This window comes from Xyrauchen texanus, chromosome 4 (genome assembly GCF_025860055.1).
Source record: "Xyrauchen texanus isolate HMW12.3.18 chromosome 4, RBS_HiC_50CHRs, whole genome shotgun sequence".
Classification (NCBI taxonomy): Eukaryota; Metazoa; Chordata; class Actinopteri; order Cypriniformes; family Catostomidae; genus Xyrauchen; species Xyrauchen texanus.
The window spans coordinates 36,242,143-36,265,481 of record NC_068279.1 but is presented as its reverse complement, the minus strand read 5'-3'; the positions used below and the strand labels follow the sequence as shown (position 1 = coordinate 36,265,481).

Genomic DNA, 23,339 nt, shown 5'->3' with positions numbered 1-23,339 from the left:
TTCTTGCGTTCAAAACACTTGATGGAGCGCAAATTCGAACTAAGGGATCTCAAGATGTGTTCTAAGTATTAAACTATATTTAACTTTACACAGTGACCTAAAATTTTATGTTTATGATGCATGCACCCGAGAAGCTACACAAGCATGTCTGACGCAGGTGTTCATTGATGGGTCCTTAAACAAGCTCTCATAATAAATCTCCAACTGATTGACAAATTCACTTGTGAAATGGATTGCTGTGAACTGTATGCCAATGATTGGCTTATGTTCAAAAATATTGTATTATTGTATTCTAAAGCTGTTTTTGTATTGTCTTATCAGTGATTAACTGTTCTGCCACAAGAATGGAATGCATTTAAATGATCTGAAATTGTTTTATTTTGTATATATATATATATATATATATATTCTTTTTTACATTTAAAGATAACTATGTATAATTATTTCATCAATATATACAGAATTCATGTTATATAAGGGTGTTTTCAGCAAATATTTGTATATGCGATTAAATGCGATTATTTGCGATTAATTAAGCGGGACACCATGTAATTAATTTGATTAAAAATGTTAATAGATTGACAGCCATTTCCATTACAATAATATGCACCAATTAATTGTTCACAATAAGACCGGGAACATGCAGTATAAAAGGAAATCGTGTTAAGTTTGATTTCATGTTGACTTTGAGTTGAATATTTTGGGTTAAATACAAAGTTGTCGCTTGCCAATCAAACAAACACATTTGCTTACTGTAATGCACTAACACAAAAGTAACTTTTATTTAGCTAGGAATATTAATTTAATATACCTGAATACCAGCATCTTTCCCATAAACACATATTAGCTATTTAGTACAACTGTATTGAAGAAGTTGAGATACTCTGATTTTTGTCTTATGAGTTAAAATCGTTGATTTGGTGATAACATGAACATTTTACTTAGCATCTTGACTTTTTATTTGTAAGTAGAATAAAGTGAAAGAGCAATGTTTATATTTGTTGCACAAATTATTATTATTATTATTATTTTAGTGCAACATAAAACTTATCCACAACTGTTAATTTAATTTAACTTCACATTTTTCACATTCCATTACTAAGGATCATTTGAATGTTGGTTCTGACACAGAAATCAACATGCATGCATTGTTAGGTGTACAGTTCAACTGTGAGTGTAAGAGATGAATGATGTGAGTTGTCTATTAGAGATTATAGAATTTGAGGAAGCTGGTTGTGTTAGAGCTGTTAATCTGTCATACTCTAGTAACAGTGAGAATCGTTCTGTCATTCAACCTATGTTCGATCCTTTCCATTCTCAGTAGTGGGAATGCACTACTCACATTCTGGGCACTCATTTAAGGGATTTGCAGTGTGTGGGACACCTCTGTGTGAATATGATCACATTTTGTGCAACTTTTCCAAGATGAGTGAAAAAGAAAAAGAAAAAAGAAAAACAGTGTGCTATCAAAGTGCACTGCATTGAGAAGGACAGAGAAAGAGGGGGGCACAAAGAGTGTGCTATTTTAACAGAAGATGTCCATTAAAGGCCAGACACTACAGCCAGAGTCCACCTCCAAAGCAGCTTCAAAGCAACATGGTGTTTGTTGTGCTGTGTGGAAACCTTTGTCCATGTGAATAGATATACACACAGTAAATGCACTGACAAACACGCATGTGGGCACATGGACCGTTGACATGACACGTGATTTTACTGTAATCAAAGAAAAAAAGGCTGTGTGTTATTTTTTTCTTAGATTTTCATTATTTGACTGGACAGCAATTCATATCTATTCACAACACTAAATATTTTCATTGTATTATAATGTTTCAAGTCAAATTATGGAAATTGTCCTATGATGTGTCGATTGAACAGAAAACAAATTTAAAAAAGACATTGGCATTGTCAAATTGGGGTCTATTATCTCAACTGACTTGAAGATATGGATTACTAGTCTAATGGTTAATGCATACTTTACATTAAATAGTGTCTGCTGTTTTTTTTAAAATAGTAATTTAAACAGTTGTTGTCACATGACTTCATTACATGTGTGTTTACAATGATTAAGCCAATGCTGTCCACTTATCATGCAAAAATAAAGTAAGTTATTTTAAATGTTTTAATCAAATTTTGTCAGTCAAGAAAAGATGTTAAAAATGGCTGCGTATAATACTTAAGGTTCATTCATCGCACTGGAAAATTAACATACTTTGCCCAAAATTTTGTAAGTCATCTTTTTATTCTGCTTATTTGTAACTTATTCCATTTCCATTATTTCAGTCCTTCATTATGACGCCTCTGCATACTGTAATAGAAAGAGAGATTTTCAGCATAAAATGCACATAACAAATAGATAAAAGTTAAACCTAAAGCTGTTTGTATGGACAATGTGCCAAAATAGCATTAACATTAAGACATAGGCAACAGGTCTGCACACAGTGGGAGTCTTTCAGGTCTTGCACAAGTATGGATGAGATGAGGGTTGACAGAGAGAGAGGGTGAACCTGTCTCCAGGAGCCAGTCTCTACGGGCGTATTGTTTCTCAGGAGCTAATTAACCCTAGGAAATAATTACACAAATATGCAAATGCTGTTTAGATAAGTATGGGGTCTATCAGAGGAGGTAGTCAATCATTGGGGGGAAGGGTTGGATGGAGTCAGTGGTCTCTGTGTGTTGGGTGGGGTGGGGGGGGGGGGGCATGTGACAGACTCTGTGCTGGGTTGATAAGGGGAGGGGGAGGTTGTCCAGTTTCACGTGGCATCATCCACATGCAACAGTGGAGACTTCATTTAATGAAACGCACACACATGTGCTCAGACAGAACAAAACAGTGGTCAGTCTTACGTTTGCATTCACTGTAAAATAATGTATTTATACAGTTTGAAATAAATTGGTCTTTGATTGTAACATGGGATGGTTGCATGCCATGCTTTCAACCTCGAAAATATGAACGAAACACAACCCAGATGACAGTAAATATAGGCTATTTGTTTGGTATTGTGTTGAGCTGTCACTTAAGGGCCAATGCAAATTTGGGTCAATAAAGGAATACTTCACCCAAAAATGAAAATTATCTCATCATTTACTCATCTGCATGACATCCCATATGTGTATGACTTTCTTTCTTCAGCGAAACACAAAGATTTTTGAAAGAATATCTCAGCTCTGCAGTTCCATACAATGCAAGTGAATGGGTGCCAAAAAATGTAAGCTCCAAAAAGCACAAATTCAAAATAAAATAAATCCATGTCTTCTGAAGCGATATGATGGGTGTGGGTAAGAAACAGATCAATATTTAAGTAAATTTTTTTAATTAATTCTCCTCCCTGCCCAGCAGATGGCGATGTGCACGAAGAATGTGAATGACCAAAAACAAAAGAAGGAGAATGTAAAAGTGAAAGTAGAGAGTGATAGTAAAAAGGACTTCAATATTTAACTGTTTCTCACCCACACCTAACATATTGCTTCAGAAGATATAGATGTAACCATTGGAGTCTTGTGAATTGCTTAAAAATATATATATTATATTTATATTATATATATATATATATATATATATATATATATATATATATATATATATATATATATATATATATATTTTTTTTTTAAGCAATTCAAGTACTGTGCATGGATGTGAGACAGGACGATAACAGTATGGGCTGTTCCCCGTTTTCACCCGCCACCCCGTCAAAAAACCCAACCGTCCAAGGAGATCTGGGCTCAGTGCTTTCTTCCAGTTGCATCACGCCTTAACCCCACCTCCCTCCAGCCTGTTTATTTACTTTCATATTTTTGTCATATTTTCAACACAAGGCATCTCAGTGACAGGAAATCTCTTCCCTCCTGCCAGCTTCTTCAGCTATAATTCACTTATTATTGTGCTTTTCAAAAAGCTAATCAATGTAGGAGAGCTGATGCAAGACCACGAGAGAGAGGCTAAACAGAGGGCAGGGCTGCAAACGTTCAAGAGCTGATAGCAACAAGGGAAATCTCTTTATATCATGCAGCTACACAATATGTCCAAAAGTTTGTTGACATCCCTTTCTTATTAGCTACTGTAACAGGTTTGGCTTTGCCTCATAATTCCATTACATTCTTTTTGCACTGTAGTGCATGTAGCTGCCGTTGTAGGTTACAGACACCCACATTTACTTGTTACTAGCAATTTTCCTCTAATTCCATTCCATTCAATTGGATTTGGATTGCATTTAAATGATTGCCATATTTGCAAAACAAACAGAGATCAATATTGCCGGCACCAGTGAATGAATTCCCTTTCTCTCTTCTCTCTCTCCCCTCGCATTTGTTGAGCATTAGAACTCCAGGCCAGTGTTAATTACGAGTGTTGTGTTTGTGCCCTGCTTGTGTGACCTTCCCGTGTAGGCCGATTATGCCTTTATTGCTTGTATAGAGGACGTATTGATCAGTCAGTGGGGTACAAATTAAGATTTAAACTTGACGTCACACAAATTTACTTTGCATCTCATTTGCAGTATGCAAGACTCATTGATTGTATATAGTATTTTGTTTTATGTGAGTTTTTAAAGCAGTAAGTTACAAGAGACTTTCAGTGATTTTCCATGGATAAGGGGTGTTCTTGGACACGATTCAAAACAATGTAACACCATGACAAAATCACTGTATGCACAAACTCAAGTGGCTTATTGCTTTTATTAAACAATGTCAACAGTGAAATGTTAAAATATACCAATCTTCAGTTTCTGCACATGTATTTATTAACTTAATATAACAATGTATTTTATATAAATGTAATATGATAATGATAATTTTCTTACAATCACAAAATGATAATCAATAAATGATAATCTGCTAAATGATTAAATGTAATTATCTAAATAAACAATTCATCTGTCAACTATAGTTCAGTATCCTAACTGTAGGAGTTTTCAGTTGACAGGCAACATCACGCATTAATATCAAATGCATGGTACAGTTGTGTAGTTGTAGTTATTTTACAGTGGCATTGAGCGCATTTCTTCCAGTCAGATTAAAGTTGAAAATATCTGTTTTGATGTATTGTATAAACTTGATTTGACAAGACAAACTGCAGCTTAGTTCGAGTAAATGGTTTTTGAGGAGAAAATATTTCTGAGTTCTGAAAGTTGCAGTATGTTTTTATATTACATTGAACTCTTATTTTGTAAGATTAAGGAAAAATGTATTTCTCATGTTGTGACCAATTTGACATATTACACTCTCTTCACAGGACAACAGCACTCCAGAGGAGCACACTCTCTATGTGTGGGACCACTTCATCTCCAAATCGCTTGCCAAAAATGTCTTCATTGTGGCACATAGTAACGGTGGCTTGGCGTTTGTGAATTTGGTAAGTGTTTGTTGGACGATATTACTGAGGAGATCAGTCATGCACAGAACCACCCCCCCCCCCCCCACCCCCTCCACACACACACACACACAAAAGTTGGCTTCACCGGTGGGAACACCAGAACACAAGAGTATGAAATTATTAAAAATAAATAGCGTTTAGGTTCTTTGAGAAAGTGCTGCTTTTGTAAACAATCCAGTTTATCCGTGTCCTAGGGCGCTATCCACTTCCTTTAGCAGGAGGGACAGATGGAAGAAAAATGAAAAACTGCATAACCGCAGCTCTGTTACACAAAGAGTATGCATAACACCAGACCCTGAGAGAAAAGAGAGAAAGAGATGATAGATAGGCTGTTGTGCACACTAAATCAGAAGGGCAAAGTGAATAGAGTTTAGATTATTGTCTTCAAAAAGAATTTAGTTTGACTGTGATTGTTTTTTAAATAAATATTTCACCCAAATATGTCTATTTTAATCATATCCTCACCCTCATGTTGTTCTCAAATCTATGACGTTTATGAAGTTATATTAAGAAAGGATTTTTAATTTTGTGTTCCACAGAAGAAAGAATTTCATAGATTTCTGAATGATATGAGGGAAAGTAAATAATGGTCGAATTACATTTTTGGCTGAACTAACTCTTCAACCCACTGAACTTCAGTTGTCAGCTATGTTCCCTGTGTTACATCACCTCAGGGGTCAAGGATCAGTAGCTTGTCACAAACTCTAGGCTAGCTGTGCAAACTGTAAGGACAACTGCTTTGAGAGCAAACTGGCTAGCCTTTGACCTAACATACACTTTCTCACTTTCTTTCATTGACATAACTACATGGAGCACTTTTCATGAACCCAATTTTTTATTTAGCATCTTTCCACATGTTTTTTTTAAGTAAGGGGGTGGGGTTGTCGTGGAGTGGATGGCCACGGGTTAGCATTCCTCTGAAAATCCCAGGAATATGTGTTTTTATCTGAGGCAGAAGTCTGTGTTCTGTAATTTGAATACGACTGTTGAATATTTATGTGCCATTGTGGCCGTGACAGCCTCTTGTTGGTGGAGGCATGGCGGTCTTCCTCCAGAGACCTGTTTAGCCTTCTTTCTTTGATGCTTCCCTGTTTTTTTCCTCTCTCTCTCTCTCTCTCTCTCTCTCTCTCTCTCTCTCCCCCTCCCTCCCTCTCAAACACAAACATATGCACAGAATGCTCACTTACCCACACTGACTCTCATACAAACTGTTCTCACACCTTTCATAGGTTCCTTCTGTGTCTCTCTCTGGTATGGAGTGGCTGGAATAGTTTAATAACTTGGATGATGATTGCTTTGTCATCAAACTTTGACCTGATAAATAATTTTGCATAAGATCTCAGATATGAGTTGGTTGATGAATCATTTTAGCTGCATGACATGCTTCATGTTTTAGTTGTATGGTACTGTATTGCACCTTTAACTGGAATAACACCCTATAGATTAAATGTTCAGTTATGGATGTGTTTGAATATTGTGTTCCTAAAGGAGAGAGTTAGGGCAATGGGGTTATAGAAGCATCACCCATCTTTGACTTTAGGGTCACGTCCTGTTTCCCCAAACTTCAGCCTCTTAGGACAACCCTTTTCACTTCTTTACCTTAGTGAAAATGAGGTCCACTTACTCTAAAATACACTCAAACAAAGTAATGCTAACACTAGATTGGAAAAGAAACATCCTCAAGCTAAAACCCTTTGCACACCAGTTCTGTTGCAACTAAATTATACGAAAATCAAACATACTGTATCTAACAATTTTTTATTTTTTTTTACAGATTTGCACTTTAATAGAGTCTGATGCTGATTGTTTTGTTGAAAAAAAAAAAAGCTTGGATACCTTAGTTTATTATTTGGCACATCATCGCCTGATATTTTTGGACTAGGCATGAAGGGAGTTAATTGAGATGCATTGTTTCTAGTGATTGGCCTATATACATTGGTTGACCCAGTGTTTCTGTTTCAGACTTGTTAGAATGCTCAAACAAACCGTGCAAAGTTTTGAAAAATTAACCATCATTTTGGGCATCATGCTTCCTGCTCTCTAGATTCCAAAATTGGCCTAAAAAAATAAAATAAAATCTGTGTCACTCAACCACTAATTGTGACATTTTAAAATCTTTTTGAGAGTGTTAATGCCTAATGTTTGGATTTAGAGTGATTATGCCGAAAGTCATGCATTGATGAGAATAGAGAGGAGAGCAGAAGAAATGTAGACACAAAAACAGAGGCGAGGAGAGGTGAAGAAAGCTTTAGCTGGCCATATTAACTGATCGCCTGAAAACAGGCCATCTGTGGCTTAATAACTGCTCCCTTTTACTCTTAATAAACACATTTCTGATCAAGCACATCAAACGCAAGCCGATTAATGTCTCCAACAAGTAGACTCTCTCTCTTTTCATTGAAATTTGATTTTTTTTCAAAAGCAGTATGTAGTAATTATAACTACATCAAAGTGTGCCTTTAAGTAGGAGTGATGTGTCAGGGTTGGATAGCTTACGGCAGGACTCACTCTTTTCTTGTCATGTCTGTGAGGTGAATTCAGAGTTTGAGGGGGACTAAGTGTTCTCTCCTTACTCTGTCTGGCACTCTCATTTTCCATCTTCTGTCTCTGTCTGTCAATTTACCTTCTCTGTCTCTCCTAAGAGGTTGTTCACATTGAACATGTTATCGTTTCCATCTGTGCTGTTTTTCCATTGTTTTTCGATGTAAACATGCTCTGGAATGATGACTTTGGTCACTGGGCCACATCTCGCTGTTTTTTCAGTGTTGCATGCAGGAACTTTGCATTTTTAGATGCCATCTCAGGTTATAAAGATCTTCAACTTTTAAAAGTCCATCTCTAGAAACCCTCGTTCTGTTCTATATATAGCTCAAGAATGAATTGGGTCGACCTCTAAGGTTTATTTACAAAGAGTTTAAGGAATAGTTCACCCAAAAAAATGTATTCTCTCTTCACCCTCATGCCATCCCAGATGTGTATGACTTTCTTTCATCTGCTGAACTCAAATGAAGATCCTTAGAAGCATTTCTCAGTTCTTTTGGACGGTCCATACATTGCAAGTGAATGGGTGCCAACATTTGAAGCTCCAAAAATCACATAAGTCAGCATAAAAGTAATCCATACGAATTCAGTGGTTAAATCAATATTTTCAGAGGCAATATGATAGGTGTGGGTGAGAAACAGATCACTTAGATTTTTTTCTTGTGTTTTTGGGGATTCACATTATTCATGCTTATCACCCTCTACTGGGCAGGGCGAAGAATTTCAAGCAAAAAAGGACCTAAATATTGATCTGTTTTTCATCCAGAAGTTTCAGATTGCTTAAAACACTGGAGCCTTTATGTGCTTTTCAGAGCATCAAAATGTTGGCACCCATTCACTTGCATTGTATGGACCTACAGAGCTGAGATATTCTTCTACAAATCATAATTTGTGTTCTTCAGAAGAAAGAAAGTATCTGGGATGGCATAAGTGTGAGTAAATGATTAGAGATTTTTTTTTTTTTTTTGGTGAATTATCTCTTAAGGTTGCTCTGTGCCACCTCCAAATAATATGTACATATTAATACAGCATAAAAGGTGTACTAAAGTAAGCCAACTCTGACCCACCTCAGCCCCTAGTATCAAAGGCACCTATGATGCTGCTTTGGTTCAGTGTATATAAAATGCATGATCAGTGAATTGAAATGGCTGGACTAATTGAAATAACTATTCCCCGTAGGTTGACTATTTATTGCATTGTGCAATAAATCTCTTAAACCCCTATCCTTCACAACATTAATCTGCCGGCAGGCTGGCTATCCACTTTGCTATTGCAACTGTGAAGCTACATTCACCTGATTTGCATCAGGGTGTCAAGCGCCGCATTGGAATTTGAAATCGCATGAAAAGCGATGTGGACAACGGCTGAGTTTGAAATGGCATACTACAAATTGTACTCTTACTGCTTCTACATTATCTTTGTAGAGCAGAAATAGGAAGAGTAGTATGGGAGTATGCCATTCCATACACGGCCAATGTCTTGTTCTGCTTTTGGCACTGGCACTGCCCATGTAAAGATACTTAATCCAAATGGTCCAGTAATCAATAGCTGAGGCTTTGAAAGGTCAGCGCCAAATTGTTTGAACTTTGAGCGGCACGTCAATAGACCGTACGTGGAGAACTCCAACAAGCTAGCCTTCCATAGTGGCCTTTAATAAGTGCTATGTATCATGTGGTTGGATTTTAAGTAATAGTAAAGACTTGATGTGCTTCTTTGGTAATTAAACTCTTCCTTAGAAAGGACACAAAGTACTTTATTATTGTCACAAGTCCCATATGGGTTTGTTTTGTAAGAAAACCTTTCTCCACCACTTGATCAGTGACACAGAATTTCTGTTGTGTGTGTTTGTGGTGTGTCCGGACACATCACAAAGATTCTGCCCTATCCCAACTAGTGTTCAGAACTCACACAGAGCTTTAAGGAATGTTCCATGTTCAATACATGTTAAGCTCAATCAACAGAATTTGTGGCGTAATATTGATTAACACAAAAATTTATTTTGACTTGTCCCTGCTTTTCTTTAAAAAAGCTAAATTGTGGTTCCAGTCAGGCAGTGAATTGGAAGTAAATGGGGGCCAATTGTTAACGTTAAAATACTCACTGTTTCAAACGTATAGCCACAAGACATAAAGGATATGTGTGTAAAAATGATTTTAGTGTGATACAATCACTTACTAACCTTTTCTGTGTAAAGTTATAGACAATTTTACAACTTCATTGTCATGATGATTTAATGATAACAAACCCTAAACAAACTCTAAAATTACTGTAAAAAATTACAATTTAAACAACCTTACAGCTCAAATAATACATACATTTTAAGTGCTTTTATAAAATAAGCTTCACATTTCTGTATTTAAACCACATTCACTTTCATTGTCTTTATTCACTTCTATTGTAATTGCCTCACTGTAACCTATTATTTTTCTTATTTTCTTTTAAAGAACAGTAGGGACGAGTCAACATTTATTTTTGTGGTAATCAACATTATGCCACAAACGCTGTCGATTGAGAGTAACTTGTACTGAACCCAGAACATTCCTTTAGTAAAATATCAGAATCTAATATCAACAATAGTAAAGGCATAAATAGCATAAAACAATAACCTAAAAAAAATTGGTTAAATATTTCTAAATAATTGTATGCGTTAATTCCAGCAGATCTAAAATGTATATGTAAAATGTTATATTTTTTCACTCATTATGTTTCTATGCTCAGAATTTCTTATTTAAAATTATAATTACGTTTTATTTCATTTTTCCAGCAAGTTTAAGTCCAAATGTAAGTATATAAATGTTGTTATGCCACCTCTGTGCAGCATTAAACAGTGCAACTTTCTGTGGTGTATATGCCACTTCATATGCTGCTTCTTTGCCACCTTAGCAGTGTAAAGACGGCATTAGTCTCTCTCTCTCTCTCTCTCTCTCTCTCTCTCTCTCTCTCTCTCTCTCTCTCTCTCTCTCTCACTGTTTTGCCCATAGCCTAATAAGCAGAAGAGCTCACATCTCTAATATCTCATCTGATCCTTTTCCTGTCCCAGCAGAACCCAGCTTTTCTCAGTTTCTCATCTGTCTGTTTTCATTTGATCTTCTGGCTGGGTGTGATCGGTGCAGTGCTGATTCCAGCTGCCTTCTTTTATCTGTGAGTGTAGCTGGAGGCCTGAGAGAGCAGCAGTCAGGGCAGAGCTCAGCCCGGTGTAACCTTCCTGACTCTCCGCCAAAAAAAAAAAACAGCCAGGTTGGAGAAGACGGGGTGCATTATGTAATAAGTTATGCAATCATGCATATGCCTTCAAGTGCACCAGTGTGTGGGTGCCCACAGCTTTGAAGAAATAATTGTATCAAATAGGTGCATATGTGATTGTGCATGCATGGTTAAATGGTGTGTTCCTAAAATAAAACCACTCTTTATAAACACTTTAAAACACTACAAAAACAACATTTTCTGTTTTATTGTTTAAAAATTAAAAGTAGTTAAGTAGTGACTCTCACTTAACAGTGTTTTTCTGAAGCTTGACAGTAGCTCAACTGTTTTCATAATAGTTTTATGAAACTTTTCCAGAAGCAAGCTACTTTTTCCATGATATAGCGATGTAGCTCAACAAAACTCTACTTTTTACATCATCATATTGTGCACATAGCTTTATAATCCAGCAAACTGAGGCAATTATCAACACACTTTTCTGGAATGTAATCTTACTCTCTGATATGTAGCATTGGGGAGTCAATTAAGTGCATTTTTTGTAATTTATATTAAGTTTAAAGGGGACCTATTATGCAAAATTCACTTTTACATGGTGTTTATACATAAATGTGAGTCGGCAGTGTGTGTACACAACCACCCTACAATGTTAAAAGTCCACCCACTCCTCTTTCCTTGGATCAATACCAAATAATCAGCTTTATATCCTGAAGATGTAAGTATCACACTTTGTATTTTGTGAATGTTTGCAAATGGCCTTTCCGAATGTGCTTGTTAGCTGATTCTATGGCTAACACAGCTAAAGTTACCATTGTCTCTGATTGGATACACAGAGACCAGAGCTATGTCGGGGCGGGAAGCAGCAGCTCATTTGCATTTAAAGTAACACACTCGAAAACAGCGTGTTTTTGATTCCACTCAAAAAGAGGCATTTACAACATGGTATAATAAATGATCTGTAGGGTATTTTGATCTGAAAATTCACAGAAAAATTCTGGGGACACCTGAGACTTATATTACATCTTGTAAAAAGGGGCATAATAGGTCTGCTTTAACATAGTCACCCTAATTAAGATCATATAAATACTGGTCTAATTGTAAAAATAAATAAATCATCTTATAATTAAAAGAAAAAACCTTTCCTCTTTAAGTAACTTAAAAGTATTTTGCTATTTTGTTTTTAGTTACAGTTAGTAGCATGTAGTGGAGCTACTTTATCAAAAGGGTCGCATGACTGTAGTCAAACTACTTTAAATTATGAGTAGCATGAAGCTTGGAAATCTACAAATTTAAAGCAGTATCCCCAACACTGCTAAGACACTATTTTTAGCGTCCATCCCTCCATAAAGTGTGCATTGTGAAAATCTACTCATCGCTGTGATTCTGCAGTCTAAATATTGATGTTTTCCTTCCCTTGGCACCCTGCATTATGAATCTTGGCCCATAGGGTAATACATAGTCTGATAAACTCCTGAATACAAGTGCTGCTTCTTAGCAGGAACTGATCATTCTTCCTGTTAAGCTGTCTTTCATTTCTAATGTTACTTTGATGCAGTGTAACTGCAGTCTTAAACACAGCTCTGCTGCCTGTAAAGCCTTCCGCTCAGACACGTCTGATGGAGTGGGCCTGATGTCTTGCTGATTCATGTGCTGCAGTCTGATATGAATTTTTGTTTTTTACAACTGTAGACAGATCTTCCTACTCCTGTCTCTAATACAGGCTAGTGGGCTTTGTCTGGACAGTAGTTCTGAGACTGTGGGATGTGGAGTAACCCCATAGAGCATGCTGCGTGACTTGGGAATTTACCAACACCAAAAATATATATTTGTATTTGAATTGGAAAATTGGAATATTGAAATGTATCAAAGTGTGGCATTATCTGGCTCACAGTCCTTATGGTAGTGTTCAAAGAGATGTTAATTTGTTCAATGCTAAATAAGAAAATTAGAGGGAACATTTGTTCTAAGGTGGTTCTTGGCATGTAGAGTTTGAGAACCACTGGTCTTGGAAATGTATATTTATATATACATTTCATATATACCAAGGCTTTTTTTGGACCTCAGCATTGTGGCAGAATTGATCTGTTGGGCACTGATTAAGAACAAATTCTTCCCAAACCCCTTCATTCTGTAGCTTCTGCCTGCATATTGTCTGGATAACTCTCTTATTTTGCCTGAAAAGCGATCCTTTCAATCAACATTGTAAAAAAAATATCCCCCACTGTGAATCATCTTTTCTCATTTTTCCTTCTCCCAGTCATTGTTTTCTTTTATCTGCCTGTTTGTGCTGTTTTTTTTTGTTATTTAATTATTCATTTATTTGATTTATGATGGGCCATATCAAACCCGATGTTTCCCTTCAGGACTTCTATTGGGAGGGATTCACCAGAGAGAGCTTTGACTGCAGGTTGTCAGCGTTTTATTTGTGCATTTCTGGCTCCTTTTGTCATTAATTTCTGTTTGTTTTTAAAAGATGATGAGCAATCTAGTACAGACAGATTGTTATTGGTGAATAGAAGCCCATCCGCATGTGGCTTTTAATTGATATCAATTTGCCATCCAGGTGTGTCACTCTAGAACAGGGTCACAGAGGGGGTGCTGGCGTGGAAGGAGGGTTTAGTGTGTATGGAAAATAAATACCTTTCCATCCTACTGTATCTACATACACACCAGATCTGTACCATGTACTCTATGAAATACCTTAAAACACCCTGCAAATACCATAGTATATGAATATGGTTATCATATCGCCATAGTATTTGTTTTGACAATTTGTAATAACACCAGGATGGTGCATGTTTTCTGAGTATACTTTGTGGCTGCTGGTTTTGTAATTAGTTTGCTATTACTTCGTTTCATTGTGTTTTTCTGTTAATAATGTGTTTTTTCGGCTCATGTATTTAGTATTTCCAAATTGATCTACCTGTTATTACAAAACTTTAAAATTCTAAAAATAATAATTTATTAATGTATTATTATAAAATGTATTTAATTCAATTACATGTTATTATAAATGTGGCTATTTGTGTTTATCATAAAGGAAAAGTGTGTGTCTGCTGTTTTGGGTTAAATAGGTTTTGACGCTGCTTAGTCAATTTTGTTAGGTGTTTTTATGAGTACGGTATGTCAGTTCAATGCAGATCCACAACTTGCAAGAACATTATATTAAACTTATGGTATCTTGCTAAAATGAAAATGGTAACTGGCTTTTATTGACTATGTAGTTGCTATAGGCAGTATAACTGCATATATTGCAAAGATTAACAGTTCTCCAGGATAGCGGAAGGCTTTTCTCATAATATCAATCCTTGTTGCAAATAAATTCCTCTATTTCACAGTGTATGCACAAAAATAACCCATATCATTAGTATATGTATATATATATATATATATATATATATATATATATATATATATATATAAATATGTATACTTACAAAGTCTCTTTTGTTTTGATGTTCCAAGGCATGGGAAAAACTAGACACGTAACACATTGATCAGGGCACTTTTCATATGAGCAATTTGCAATGGCAAATCCTAACATAGGTGATATCAGGTGACATTGTTCTCAGGGGCATGTCCGAGACATGCACTCCAGTTCTGTACCGATCATCTGTAGTTGTTTCAAGAGATTTCACCCTTTTCTTGTTGAACCCATCTACTCATTAGAAATAAATTGTGATCTAGTAAGTTTCTCTTTCCGAGTAGCTTTCGGAGGCTTCCAAGCAGCATAAAATAACATTATATATATATATATATATATATATATATATATATATATATATATATATATACAGGTGAAACTCGAAAAATTAGAATATCGTGCAAAAGTTCATTAATTTCAGTAATTCAACTTAAAAGGTGAAACTAATATATTATATAGACTCTTTACAAGCAAAGTAAGATATTTCAAGCCTTTATTTGATATAATTTTGATGATTATGGCTTACAGCTTATGAAAACCCCAAATTCAGAATCTCAGAAAATTAGAATATTACATGAAATCAATAAAAAAAAAGGATTATAATACAGAAATGTCGGCCCTCTGAAAAGTATAATCATGCATATGTACTCAGTACTTGGTTTGGGCCCCTTTTGCATTAATTACTGCCTCAATGCGGCGTGGCATGGATGCTATCAGCCTGTGGCACTGCTGAGGTGTTATGGAAGACCAAGATGCTTCAATAGCGGCCTTCAGCTCTTCTGCATTGTTTGGTCTCATGTCTCTCATCTTTCTCTTGGCAATGCCCCATAGATTCTCTATGGGGTTCAGGTCAAGCGAGTTTGCTGGCCAATCAAGCACAGTAATACCATGGTCATTGAACCAGGTTTTGGTACTTTTGGCAGTGTGGGCAGGTGCCAAGTCCTGCTGGAAAATGAAGTCAGCATCTCCATAAAGCTTGTCTGCTGAAGGAAGCATGAAGTGCTCTAAAATGTCCGGTAGACGGCTGCGTTGACTCTGGACTTAATAAAGCACAGTGGACCAACACCAGCCGATGACATGGCTCCCTAAACCAACACAGACTGTGGAAACTTCACACTGGACTTCAAGCATCTTGGATTGTGTGCCTCTCCATTCTTCCTCCAGACTCTGGGACCTTGGTTTCCAAATGAGATGCAAAATTTGCTCTCATCAGAAAAGAGGACTTTGGACCACTGAGCAACAGACCAGTTCTTTTTTTCTTTAGCCCAGGTAAGGCGTTTGACATTTGAAGCCCATGTCCAGGACCCGTCTGTGTGTGGTGGCTCTTGATGCAGTAACTCCAGCCTCAGTCCACTCCTTGTGAAGCTCCCCACACATTTGAATGGCCTTTTCCTGACAATCCTCTCCAGGCTACAGTCATCCCTGCTGCTTGTGCACCTTTTTCTTCCACACTTTTCCCTTCCACTTAACTTTCTATTAATGTGCTTTGATACAGCACTTTGAGAACATCCAACTTCTTTTGCAATTACCTTTTGAGGCTTTCCCTCCTTGTGGAGGGTGTCAATGATGGTTTTCTGCACAACTGTCAGGTCAGCAGTCTTCCCCATGATTGTGAATTCAACTGAACCAGACTGAGAGACCATTTAAAGGCTCAGGAACCCTTTGCAGGTGTTTAGCTGATTAGAGTGTGACACTTTGAGCCTACAATACTGAACCTTTTCACAATATTCTAATTTTCTGAGATTCTGAATTTGGGGTTTTCATAAGCTGTAAGCCATAATCATCAAAATTATATCAAATAAAGGCTTGACATATCTTACTTTGCTTGTAATGAGTCTATATAATATATTAGTTTCACCTTTTAAGTTGAATTACTGAAATTAATGAACTTTTGCACGATATTCAAATTTTTCGAGTTTCACCTGTATATGTATATATATATATATATATATATATATATATATATATATATATATATATATATATATATTCACTACATATATATGTATGAGCTGTCATTTTTAAAATAATATAAAATTTTATAAGTAATAACATTGAGTTTAAATTGTTTTGTATACAAGCACTAAAATGGTACTGTAACTTTAAGAGTTCAATGTGCATCTCACAGATTCACAGTGTTCCATTTCTTTAAAGAGAGAGAATACTTTTTTCTTCTAGTTCATCTAGTGTGATTAAAAAAAAGGTGTTTTTACTTTTTTTTTTATCAGACTGTAAAGAACAGAAAGGATATTGAAAAACACATTATTCAACTAAAGTGGAGTGTGTAGAGATCATCTTTGAGGGGCACACATTACACAGAAGAAATGTTCTGTTTAAACCTCAAGCATTTGCTAAAAAAAAAAAAAAAAAGAAGAAAAAATTTGGTTTTCAAGGCATTCCAGTGCTTACATTTCAAAAAGCATTACAAAAGCTGAATTCAAGTACTTTAAGCACTTCGAGGACCTTGAGAAAACCCTATAACAGTGTAGAAAAAAGCTCAGTTTGGGTAAAATCAAGCGATAGAAAGATTGATAATGTTTGATCAGCCGATCAGCCACAACATTAAAACCACCTGCCTAATATCGTTCTACAGTAGCTCTTCTGTGGGATCGGACCAGACAGGCTAGCCTTCGCTCCCCAGGCACATCACTGAGCCTTGGGTGCAACCTTGAATGTGGTTCTTGCTCCATCCCTACTTACTGCCATTGTGGTGTGGCTTGTACTTTACAGTATGTTTTGTGTTGTGGTTTATTCCCATTGTGTTGTGTCTAGGGATTTCACAATGTTAATTTTTGATGATGGATTATTGTCTGATCCCGATTTCCCGATTTTTATGATTATCTGCAAATTTACTTATTATGCAACAATAAAACCCCCACAAACATATCACAACTTAAATTTTATTGCAGCATTCGTTAGGACATGCAGTTAACATATATATTCCTACTTTTATCTGAAAACAAGTAGGTAAAGTACTTGTATTTAAGTTATCTGCCCTCTGACACCAAAAAGTACTCTTAACTTTTCAACAAAAAAGTATGTATACTGTAGGGTATTTACATATATAATTTAGAGATGTGGACTCAATCAGTTAAAATGGGTACTTTGTATGCATTTTACCGCCATTGTATGTAGGGTAATTTGCACGCATGCTAAATTTAGGAGGGAATTTAGGGTCTCAAATATGTGAGCTACGGACTGGATTAAACTGTCCTTGTTGTACCTTATTAAGTAATGAAATGTATAACGGAATTAGTCGTCCTCACTCCTTCTCGGGACGTCGAGTCCCGAGTTCCCTTGGATCTCACATGGGAGGAAGAGTGTTCAGAGAGCAGAGAGCAACTGATGAGCAAGATGAAGAGAGGGCAAGAGAGTCAAGAGTTCTTTCTGTTTGGAACTATTTGAACTGAGATTGGCAGCATCCCCCAAAGGTGTCCTGCACCAATCAGAAGTGACTTTTCAGAGTCACATGGTCAACTGGGCTGTCTTTTACGACAGTTGAGTTATGGTCCTTTGTTTCAGACTCTTAAAAATTTCCCGCTCAAAAATAGTGCATATTTAATCATGAGCTTATATATCTTGAAAATGGTAAAGAGACATGATATTCATTTTCACCAGATTTTTCTTCATACACAAACAAATGTTTACATACTAAACATGACATGTTTTTTATGGATGTTATACGTGTAGGTAATAAAACATGAAAATCTGGTTACAAAATCACATTGGTTTTACACATCATTGCAAGTTAAAAATAGTTACCATTCTTAGTAAAATTAGATAAATAATTCAAAATTAAAGATTATATTTCTCAATTATAAGTGATTGCACATCGCTACACACATTTTAAAGAGTTCCATCAGTCTATAATCATTAATTTGTCAGGTACAAACTTTACCACAGTTCAAAGTGATTTTCAGCATTATCTAGCAAGGCTAGATTAAGATGAAATGTCTTAGTGGTCCTTGTAACCTTACAAAAGAGAAGTCTGCTTTAACTTTGTGTGGAAGATCAGGTTGCAGAGGGGCCTTTCTGACCAATCAGGATGCCTGGGCCGTTTGATTTATGACGGTGAAACATTCCAAAATGAAAGGCTGTTTTTTTTCCTAGATCCAGATATATGTTGTTTCAATTCTTCTGCATATATCATTTTACAATACCCTTTAAATAAATAAAAATACCAGGGCAGTGGTGGCTCAGCGGTTAAGGCTCAAGCCCCAACACCACCAAGATACTGCTGTTGGGCCCTTGAGCAAGGCCCTTGAACCTATCTGTTCCAGGGGTGCCTTATCATGGCTGACCCTGCACTCTGACCCCAGCTTAGCTGGGATATGTGAAAAATAAATAATTTCACCATGTATATGCAGAAATGTATGTATAATGTGTGACAATTGATCAATTTATTATTTTATTTTAAATACAATTTAAATTAAATATAAATTAAATAAATAAAACATAATACAAACAACAATAATTTAAACCTTTAAGTGTCATACTAGGAGAACCTTCTTTCTTTGTTCAGTAATCTAACAATCAGCCGGATAATCACAGCACTTTTAAAATACTGTGCCGTGAAAGATTTTCAGGTGTGCCGTGGAAAATTATCAAATTCCACAAAATAAATAAATGTATGAAAAAAAAATATTAATAATTTCAGGTATCCAAACTCCTCACCTTTCAGAGAAATTCGCTGTTTTGAAACCATAATCGGTCACTTTTGTGAATGTGAAGAGCAATGATTAATGTGCAGAAGTGATATTTATACGTGTTAAGGGTCTTTCACACGACTAGCATCAGCGCTGCAGAATACACTGAAGTCTATGAAGTGAAGTCACACCAAAGTGTTTTTCATACACACGTTTTTGCTTCACCAGTAATGTCTTTGAGAGTACTAAGCAACAAGAAACATGTAAAAACTGTCCAGATTTGTGAAGAGACATTGAATGTCTCATAATTTCTGTTTTAATTAAATATTACCTTATCGTTTGCGAATATCAATTTAAATTCACCAAGAAAGCAATTAGACCTAAATATAAACAAGTCATTTTATTACTTTCTGCTATAAAAGAAACTGCAAGCTTTATTTCTCTCTTCCAAATACATGTTTTCAATGTTTATTGTGCACACCTGCTTTTTTACATGGCAAACTCGTAAAATCACCCCTCCGTGACGCTTTCTGCAACTCTTGTTATGTGGAGGACAATGCGGCGCTTGACGCTTGACGCTGGGTTCAGCCTCCAGAACCAAATTAAAACTGCCACGAGCAGTCGTCTGTCCAAGGCAAAGACGCAAAATCTAATGACAATTGCCTCAGCATCAGTCTCCCTTGATATGTTTGATTACGCACAGGCGAGCACCCAGTTTAAGTCGATGCGGAAAAGGAGGAAGGTTTGAGTTGTCGACTGAGTTCTGTTCAGTTTTCACGTGTTTTGTTAATATTTTAATCATATTTGTTTTTTGTAAAATTGTGTTGTTCATATTTTAGTGGTGTCTGCTATCTAAAGTGGTGTTTTAGTGGCGTCTGCTGGGTTTTACGACCCTGTCCATCAAAATGACGGACAATGAGAAAGTCTAAGGCAAGCACTGCATGTTTTTTTTTTTTTTTTGCATTGCCGAATTTCAAACATTACGATACTAAGATGGACAGAAAACATGGACAAGTTCTTGAAAAGGAAAAATATTGACAGTGGTTAGCCAATGTGGGATAGTGGTGTGCCGTAGAATTTTTTAGTCGTAAAAAGTGTGCCGTGGCAGAAAAAAGGTTGGGATACACTGTAGTACACTACATAGAATGGGCATAAATCTCTGGAAGGTGATCCCTCAGATGCTGGAACATATTATTTTTGCTGGTACTTTTCGTCTGCACGTTTTGCATACTGGATACCCGTCTTCAACAACTCATGTGTCATTTTTTTCAAATTGCTCCCAAATAGGTAATTTTATTCGCTTCTTCAGCGGATACAACTCTGGGAGATCGCATTGTTCCTCCATGATTTAATTTTGAGAGTTTCACGTGCGCTGAAAGTTCACGTTCTGCACGCGCCCCACCTTACCTAGAACTAGAACTTACCTACAATCTCCTTGTGAACTCTGTTACCATAATAACAGCCTCACAAACCAGCCAGGCAGAGGGCAGGACACACGCGCAAGTAGTTAGACCCACACCGAAAGTCTCATTTTCAGCACGTTTTTTAAAATAAACAACATAGTTGTTTTTTCCGGTTTTTAGCCATAGCTTCCAAATCTTACGGTTTAATAACCGTGACCATTTTAATCGCGGTTAATTGTGAAATCAGGTAATCGCGACATCCCTAGTTGTGCCTTAATTTTATTTTGTTGCTTATTTCCATTGTGTTGTTTCTTAATTTTGTTGTGTTTTGGCCTATTTTTGTTGTGTTGTGGCTTGTATTGTATTTTCCTTTTGTTTTTGTGGCTTAATTGCATTGCGTTGTGTCTTATTTCCATTATGTTGAGGCTTATACTGTATTTATATTTTTTGTGCCTTAATTTCGTAGTGTTGTGGTTAACAGTATTTCCGTTGTGGTGTGGCTTATTGTGTCATGTTTTCAACTTTTGTTTGTTGCTAATTTTGTTCCTTTGTGCACCCCTGGGCCACCGTAATTATGAAAGGTCAACTTTATGCATTTAACTCAGTGAGCTCTCACAATCTCTCTCCCTCTCCCTCCCTCTTTCATTTTTTTCCTCCCCCACTTCATCTTTTCTCTGTCACAAGCCTAATTAGCCACTGCTTGTTAACAGACTCTGAGAGTTTAGGGCATAAACATGGATGGAGGGATAAATTCACGCGGAAATAAGTGCACTGATAAGAGAAATCACTGTGCTCTACTATTTCTATAAATAAACTCTCAGCAAACGCCTGTATGGAGTGGCCTATCTTCACACCGATTATAAGAAATGCTCCAGGAGTGTGTGTATGTGTGTGTGTGTCTCTCTCTCCCCGGAATACACTTTGAAGTGAGAAGCGACTTTGATTTGATGTGTAACTCTGAGATTGCAGCGTGTTCGTGAGTGTTTATGCGTCTGCGCTGACATAGACGTGTTTGTTATGCCTGCTTATTGTCTGTCATCTTCTGTGTGGTTCATCTGGTTGAAATCATTTGCATGTGAATGTATATTGCTATGAGTAGTGCCTAATAGAATATGCAATTATGTATTACAAAAAGCCATTGAACAGCCTTGATGAGCCCTGTCATGGTTTGACAGACATATTTCAAGCATTTGTTTGACACTTCATTTCGGCCCATGCTAATGTAAAATAGCCTTTATGTTGTTGTTTTACGATTCTGTTGTAGTGTGTATTTCATGGTAGATTTGGAAATATTTAAACCTATTTTTAAGTCAAATACTATATTTGCAGTAATTTTACAATCACACATACAGTACGTTTGTAAGCTATCAAGCTGTGCATGTTGTTGTGGCTTCTGATGGGCACAAGTAGGCCTATACGTGATTACGTAGGCCTAAGCGACAAAATTAAATAATTACTTCACTTTTTTTTAACTAAGAGTAACTTAATTAAGTAACAACGATACACAAATTTGTCAAAAATCACATCTGACTTTTAGTTTTGTGATTAGTTACAGTGTTATTTTTGTGGTTAGATTCACCAGACAGCAATTTGCATCAACACTCTACGTGGTGACATTCAATCCAAGACATTGACGGCACTCAACAATCTAAAGGGTTGTAGAGTGCATACACACAGGACACATTTTACATTTATTTTTAGCTAAATGGAGCTGTTTTTTTTAAACAATTTTAATCTTTTTATTTTTTTAGAGTAACTTTGGTAGCACTTTATTGTATGGCATTGTTTTACATTTACAGTATGTACTATATAATGACAACAACTAAAGTAATTACTAGGTACTAACCTTAAACCTAACCCCAACCCTAACCTTAATTCATATTAAGTACATGTAGTTACATAATATTACACAGTACTTTCTTGGGTAAGTACACTGTATGTATACAGAAAGTACACGTACTGTAAAATAAAGTGCAACCGAGATTTTTCACTCTTCCTCATGCAGCTTTCCCGCTAGTAAAGAGTTCACAATGAAATCTTAAGGGGTTTATCTTTACATGTTTAGTGGGCAGGCACCTGAAATAGCTGTAAGGTTTTTAATGCAGCACCCCCTTGATCTAATGTGCATGCGGACTCCCGGGGTTACCGGACGTGCCTCCATTTGCATAAGGGCCCTGGGCAAGGTTCCTCTCACACATTGATTGGCTTGTCCTAGGGAACCTTGACTCACCTGATTCGCCTTCCCACCTTGATCACTTTGGGGTTTTTTTTGTCTTTCCCTGAGATAGTACTATGCAGAGTTCACCTCAAACATATCCTTGCCAACCTGCAAGAGGAAAGATGGTGGGAGAGAGGAGAGTAAAAGAGAGGATGAAATTTTGCCACTGATCTTAATATTCTTCAGTGGGCTGGGCTGAGGGGTAGCCAAGAGAGAAGGAGGGGTCATTTAAAGTGTATTCTTGTCTGTGTGTGTTTATTTTGCCTTGGTTTAAGATGGGTTTTGTACATGGTGTAGAGCACCATAGTGTGTGTAAAATGATGTACTGTTACACATATACAAGATTTTTGTGTGATTTGCTTGGAACTGAACACACATATATGCTACAATTTTTTTCTTTTTTTTTAGCTGTGTTGTCAGATTGTAGATTGGATGTGATTAAAGAGAAAGGCTGAGCACCACAATATAATATAGTCAACATAGCAATAGGGTTTTTGGGGACTGTAAATCTACAGTACACAGTTACCACAATGCG

General features: G+C 36.4%; 1 protein-coding gene across 3 annotated transcripts in view; it reads left to right on the top strand.

The window, feature by feature from the left end:
- Window positions 1-23,339, top strand: part of LOC127636013 (cotranscriptional regulator FAM172A homolog) — a 214,340-nt gene that overhangs the window by 100,046 nt on the left and 90,955 nt on the right. For all 3 annotated transcript variants that reach the window (XM_052116378.1, XM_052116370.1, XM_052116387.1), the window contains exon 8: window positions 5,231-5,350. In XM_052116378.1, the coding sequence (XP_051972338.1) occupies window positions 5,231-5,350 (120 nt within the window). The remainder of the gene's footprint in view (window positions 1-5,230; window positions 5,351-23,339) is intronic.